At 34.1% G+C, this 6,932-nt stretch overlaps 1 protein-coding gene across 3 annotated transcripts in view; it reads right to left on the bottom strand.

Moving 5' to 3' along the window:
- Positions 1-2,357: 2,357 nt before the first annotated feature.
- Positions 2,358-6,932, bottom strand: part of LOC111429750 — a 6,032-nt gene continuing 1,457 nt past the window's right edge. Inside the window, exons 1-5 of one of the 3 annotated variants that reach the window (XM_023065756.1) lie at positions 6,750-6,834; positions 5,836-6,006; positions 3,518-4,385; positions 2,890-3,059; positions 2,358-2,791 (exon numbers count right to left, since the gene is read on the bottom strand). In XM_023065756.1, coding sequence (XP_022921524.1) covers positions 2,683-2,791; positions 2,890-3,059; positions 3,518-4,385; positions 5,836-5,969 — 1,281 coding nt within the window. In that variant the 5' untranslated portion in view covers positions 5,970-6,006; positions 6,750-6,834 and the 3' untranslated portion in view covers positions 2,358-2,682. Of the gene's footprint in view, positions 2,792-2,889; positions 3,060-3,517; positions 4,386-5,835; positions 6,007-6,530; positions 6,654-6,749; positions 6,835-6,932 lie in introns of those variants that run through there. The other 2 variants (XM_023065748.1, XM_023065738.1) reach the window with 2 other exon arrangements.

Here is a 6,932-nt window from a genome sequence, read left to right as displayed (position 1 = left end):
AAAAAAAAAAAAAAAAAAAAAAAAAAAAAAAAAAAAAAAAAAAAAAAAAAAAAAAAGAGGAATTTGGGGAATGAGTTCATTGATGGATTGGGTTTACCAAATCACAAACCAAACACATTACCTAAATGAATCTCCCCCACGTGAAACTGTTTTTTTCCTCTTTTATTTATTTATTTATTATTATTTAATTTTTTTTTTCTAATTAATATTAATTTCTCTCTCTCTCTCTCTCTCTTGGTTTCACCGTCAATCATTGGCCTTTATTAGTGTACATTAAAATATTCTCTAATCCGGATTAATATATATTATTTTATTTTTAATCTTCAAGGGTAAAAGAGTAATTTTGCTTTTCTCTCTTGGGATTCTTGCACCGTTTGTTTGAATCTTTTTTAATGGACCTTGAGTCTCTTGCCATTTTTTTTTAATCTAATGTGATTGGTGAAGTTAATTTTAATTTTTTTTAAAAAAATTAATAATATGGTGTTACTTGTTTTCATTGATATAAAACTCGGGAAAGTGCTAGTAACAGAAAGGATGAGGTTCGTGTAGTTGGTGTGCCTGGCCTCGACTCAATATTATAATGGCCTCGTGCACGGTCATCATAAAATAATTTAATTTTATGAAACTAAATTTACAACCAAAATATAAGTTTTATAAAATTTTTAAAAATATATTTCTTTCTAAATTAGAAAAATAAAAAAATATACTTCGATTTTTTCTGTTAGAAAATATATTTGTATAAATTTTATATAATTAAATCCTTAATTAAAAAAAAACTATTGACACGTGGAATATCTGGTTTGCAAGCCCATATTAAATAATATAAATTATTTAGTCATATATTAAAAATACAGACAAAACAACATTCCAGGTTTAAGAATTTTAAATAAATTCATTTTTATAATACAAAGGCTGCTTGAAAATTACAAATTGTATGAAAATTGCAGTTTTTTTTTAATATTAATTATTAACTTCCTCGAATTCCACGTAATCATTTCCAATATTCCTTATTTTTTTATTTTAGAATATTGAATTGGAAAAATAAAAAAAAGGATTAAAAAAAAAAGCCCCAGATCCAATGGCATGGGGAAAAGGGAGAGGGAAGAGTTTGTTACAAGGTTTGTTAAAATAGTATGCATTTAATTTTTTATTTCTTTCTTTTTTAAAAAAAGAAAAATAAAGTCAATTACAAGAGAGGACTAAATGGTTTAAAATTTATTGAAAGTGTTGGTTATTGCCTAATGTGAAAATGACCAAAAATTGACGATGTGAACGCACAAAAAATTTAGTGTTTGATGAATTCATTCAGTCGTACAGTCAATTCTCTTTTGCACGTGTGCTTTGTTTGACCTTTTTATACATTAATTACTAATTTTATTGTTTTGTTGTATTTAGAAAACCCTAGTTTTTAGTCGAGGTATATACCTTAACCAGCAAACCAATACTCGGGGCTTCATTTTCAAAAAGCATACCCACGGTTAGCATGTGTCACATACCAAAGATTTGTGTCATATGCCCAAGATTTGATGTTTGAGGAAAGAAAAAGAACATCAAAGAGTTCGATCGAGTAGCATTCACGATTCAATTTTGTTGCATTAGAGGTGATAATTTGTAACGACCTAGATCCACGACTAATAGATATTGTCATCTTTGGGCTTTCCCTTTCGGGCGTTTGTTAGGAGAAAGTTTCCACACCCTTATAAATGGTGGTTTGTTCTCCTCTCCAACCAATGTGGGACATCACATAATTTGAAATGACTACCACAAGAAAGCCCTACATTGCCCATTGATCAATCAAATGATAGGCTAATGGGAGAGTTTTGTCATCGCAAGCAGAACTCAAAGAGAGAATAGCGCCCCTAACATACATAGCTAGACACAAGAGACTATTTGAACTCCCTCTCCCTCCCAAACCTAGCGACCCTCTCAAGTTTCCAACGGTTTACGTCATTGAATTGATCTTTCGGGTGGTGTTCCTATCGGCACAGTAATCCGGATTGGGGTGAAAAAAAAAATATACAAAAAAAACCTTATGAAACAGGAGAAAACTTTTCAAAAAATGAATATAAAAATGAGAAATAAAATTGACTTTTTTTTTTAATATAAAATAAAAAACAAAAAGGCTGCAAGAGAGTGTACTATTAGAAAATTGGGAAGCAGAAAATCATGTGACTACATGATCCATATGATATAAGATGTCGGGTCAGAGAGAAAAAGGGCAAAGAAGATGTGCCTATTAAAACTCCAATCTGTATATGCCTCTCTCTCTTGTTTCCATGTTTTCCTAACACACAAAGGCTCCTCCCTCACGTTACTTCAACTTTTCCTTCTCTTTTCACCCTTTTTTCATCATATGCTAATGCATTAATTAGAGCAAAATCTTCATTTCTAGAAGAAAACCATGGCGGTGGGGACGACATGTATCTCATCATCTCATGCTTACAGTAAAAAAAGAGAAGAAAATCCCTTCTACAGGCTTTTAGGCTACTCCTAAGCTTTCTTTCACACTGCAGGGTACAGAAATGCCAACCCACCTCCAGTTTTCTCTTCATAAATATCGACAATGGGACCGAGTGGAGGCGACGGGGTAACCGATTGCAGGTTTGGTACACAGACAGACAGGTTCTGTGGCAGGAAAAATTAACTACTACTCTCTATCTATTCGATTGACAGTCATAGAACTTACTCGGACCAAAACTTCACGAAGGCAGCAATGAATGCGTTGAGGATTTCCAAAAGCGGGTTGTTTTCGGGTTTTGAAGAATCTTTTGACGTCCCATGCCATGATTTGCTGAAAAGGAACGTTTGGAAGATGAATATGTGGTTAAAATGATTGATTAATTTGAATCATAAAGTAAAGTGAAGGTGGGGTGGACTTGATGTTCTTACAGATTAAGTCTATTTAGTGTTGGAATGCTTTCTTTCTGGGAGCCACCAGTCTGTTCTGCCTCTACTTTATTTTTAACCTCTGTCTCCTCTTTGATTTTTGAAGCCTGATCGATGCCATTGTTGCGTGAATCGTTGAGATTCTTGGTACCGCTCGGAGAAGCATTCGGAGCCTGTAAAAGAGCATCAATAATAGTCCAAATTCAAACTATTCTTCCAAAACTTGAGTTACAAGAAAAAAAGTATAGCAAATCCTTGAAATAAACAACTCTGACTTCAATATAACATGTTCTTCAATTCTTCTTTCTTTTCATCTAATGGTTAGATGAGTACACATTGTTATTTTTCAAACAAAAACATTGAAACAAGATCACCCACATGCAAATGAACATCTAAACACCATCCAAAAAGTTTAAGATGCAAGAAATTCTCTGTTTTTTTTCCTCGCTCAAAAGTTTCAACTGGCCCAGAAACGACTCGAGTAAAATTGCTACCGCCCCCACGATATTTTGTCATAATCCAAAAGTCAACTTTAAGCATTTATACCTATGCCCCAGAAATTTAAAAGACGATAGATAAAAAAAACTTTAACGCCATTCTGTGCTTGGCCACAAAGAAATAGAACACTCACCTTTATTTCACTAGATTTCTGGCCTTGTTCAAAGGTCACAGATATTGGAGTATCAGTGCAAATTTCCAACCCAGGACCCTCAACTTCATGTATGCGACCATCTTTCATCACAGTTCCATTAGTGACTTCAACAATTTGTGCTACCTCCACCAAATCAGACATTGTTTCTGATAATGCCTTTTCATCTGCACGACCAGAAGCTTTCGTGGAATTATTATCTTCACTGTTAAACAAGATAACATCTGATTCTAACTCGATGGGTTGACTAACTTTCTTTTCCGAGGCATCGGTTGAAATCAAAGTCTCAGATATTACATCTGAACCATTAGCAGCCCAAGAAAATGAATCCAACGGGAATGTCCCTACCTTGACATCTACAGCCAAAGGAGTTACATGATTAATAGGCATTCCTGATTCCTCTTTCAACACTTCCTCTATTTTCTTGTGTTCATTTACTAGCAACTCTGTCTGGATAACTTCATCAGAATCCTTGTCACTGGCATCCACCAGGCTGCCGTTAATTATGACCCCATTCTGTGATCCCTGAATATTTTTTGAAGTGTATTGCTCCTCATCTGAAACAATGATTGGTTCTTCATTTATACAATGGTTGTGGTTGATTGGAAAATCAAATTCCTCTGAGGGCGACGTTAAAGGAGATTGAGGTTCAATAGCAATTGAGTGCAGTGGATTCTCTTCAAGTAAATGATCCGTGCTGTGCTCTTCTAGTGACAACTTTCCTGGACCAAGAACTCTATTTTCTTGGATTATATCACGTACGATCTCCCGCACTGTATAGAAAGATCCACCAACTTCCTTGTGAGTAAGGTTGAGTGAAGGGAAACTTCCCTTATTTGATTCCTGATACCTGCAAGCAGGATGTTAGGATCCCATGTCATATTCTTAAAAATTAAATAAATTACATCTGTATCAAAAGCAGTGAAATAAGTTTTCTATTTTAATGGGAGTTATCTTGGTCTTGTACTTTCTTTGATTTTAAGGATTTTTAGCAGCACATTGTTTCCATACCATAGTATTCAAATCATGATATTAATGAGGAATGAGAACTTACTTGTACGGACAATTTGTTGGGAAGTTTGTGTTCCTCAAAAGTTCGACAATAGAGGTTCAAATTCTCTTGAATAACTTTTTTTTGTATGCACGCACTCTTCACATCTTTTTCAGATTTATGAATAACTACATTGTTTCAATTAATAGCTAGCTTTTCACAAAGAATACAAGTTCTGGAGCTTAAAGAAGAACTAGAGCCCTTTCAGTTTGCCCAAAAGAGCTCTTACATTTTCAAAGAAATGATATCAAGGAGTAGGTACGTTCTGAAATCAAAAGGCTCGGCATTAAGTCACATGATATCAAAATCATCCTCAAAGAACTCTCCTCCCTTGAGGAACAAGGGTGTCATTTAAGGGAGAAGGAAGGCTACAATACAATCCTATATTAAGTATTAACAAAATTATGCTGTAGGGTAATTAAACTCTTTATTTTATCCTTATTAGTATATAGATATCAGTAAATGAAGTCACTTATTGCAAGGTTTCACGGTTTACTGTTTTCTTTGGTTCTAGAAATCTTTTATGAAATAAATTTTCAAAATGAAAAAGTTACTTCACTCCATCGAATAAACCAACAGTCACGGATCTCGATTTTCAATGGTTCTATCCTGAGAACTAAAAATAAAAAAACAAATAAATAAATTTATGCCTTTTTAAGTGTCCCAATCAAAATGCTCATGCCTTGTTTCTTGTTCAAAATAAAAATGCTCATCCAATATACGTGCAATAAAAAAAAATGCTATCCATTGTGATTTTTAGAAGATTTTCTTTTTTCATACCTACTCTCAAAGCTAACCACTCCCATACTGGTAAAAGCTCAACTAATTGGAGTAGGTTTTTATTCCAATTCATACCAAGGGAAATAACCATGACTATTTTTGGATAAGAATAACCATGACTACTCAGCCGCAAAAGAATTTATCCGCCTAACAGTTGCTAGATGCTTGCTATCAAAAGCTAAAACAAAAGCTCAACTAGAAAACAATGTCAAAAAAAAAAATCCAACAACAAGTGGCAAAGTACAGCGATCCATGTTTAAACATGAACAGCTTAGATAAATCATGGAGTGAGAACATCACATAGCAGAACAAGGTTTTCTCAATCAAGATATCTAGCACTTGAGAATTCAATATAATTGAAAGTGAAATGTCATCATGCAGGGATAATAGTTTCAACAATCTAAATGATTCATGCATACTTTAGAAGATCAGTAGATGCAAAAATATGAACTAAAACCATTGTGGTTACTTTTTTATGAAGACTTCAACCATTGCCTTCCTTTCCTCCTTCGAACGCCGAATTCTGGTCTTCCTCCCTTCAGACTCATTGTACTTGGCTAGGGCAAGAGGACACCCTGGCCACCCACCCTTTATGGCATGCATGAAATCCAAAAAGTTCAACCCTTCTTAGAGTACAAACCTACAAGGTAACAGAACAGTAATAAGATGATTCCGCCCATATAAAGTCTGCGTTATAGAATGAAGTGGATGAAATGAGAGCCACTGGATATTTCACTTTCTTTAACCTTTAACAGATTGTACAGAAAAAGGTTGACTTCCCTTTTAGACCAACTTAAAAATTACTGTGAACAACCTGAAACGTGTGGAATGATTGCTTGATGTTGCTCAACTCTAGTTTAACAAGTCCGATATGACATATGTATACTGGAAGCTAAGTTTAGTTCTGATCACAAGTCGTGCCTTCTGATATAGCACATCCAGTTATCCACTTTTTAAGCTACCAATTAGTTAAATATCATAAAGAAAAATGAATAAATTGCTGCTTGCAACAAATTTATGACCATAAATTTGTAATTTCATACTAAAACGAAGTAATCTTAGAACAACTGTCTGACCCTACTATATTTAGTCGTCGAGAAAACTAAAAGGCCTAGGTAGATGGCCACTGTGGGGCTTTAACTCACTCGATCTAACTCCCTTTACTTTTCCAGCAATTCAATGACCATTGCGCCAACCCATTCACACCACTACCATTTTACTAAATGACAAAATGCTTAAAGAACTCATCTGGAAAGGAAAAAAAAAACATGATAAATGAACAGAACCATAGAAAATCGACGCTAGGCTGAAAACTAAATACAACGCGTCCACATACATGCACTGGGAATAAAAAAAAACTGAAGATTGCTACCCTGAACTAACCAATAATTCAAGAAACAAGTGTTCCATTGGTCAGCTCCCTATTGTACCATTATCTACAAATACACATTGTCCGTCCCATAATAACCATCTGAAATTGCAATATAATCGACACGCACAGTTAATATCTCAGACAAAAAAAAAAAAAAAAAAAAAAAAAAAAAAAAAAAAAAAAAAAAAAAAAAA

This window comes from Cucurbita moschata, unplaced genomic scaffold, assembly GCF_002738365.1.
Source record: "Cucurbita moschata cultivar Rifu unplaced genomic scaffold, Cmos_1.0 Cmo_Scf00002, whole genome shotgun sequence".
Lineage (NCBI taxonomy): Eukaryota > Viridiplantae > Streptophyta > Magnoliopsida > Cucurbitales > Cucurbitaceae > Cucurbita > Cucurbita moschata.
Note: the sequence above shows the minus strand (reverse complement) of the source record. Positions and strands in the feature narration are given on the sequence as shown.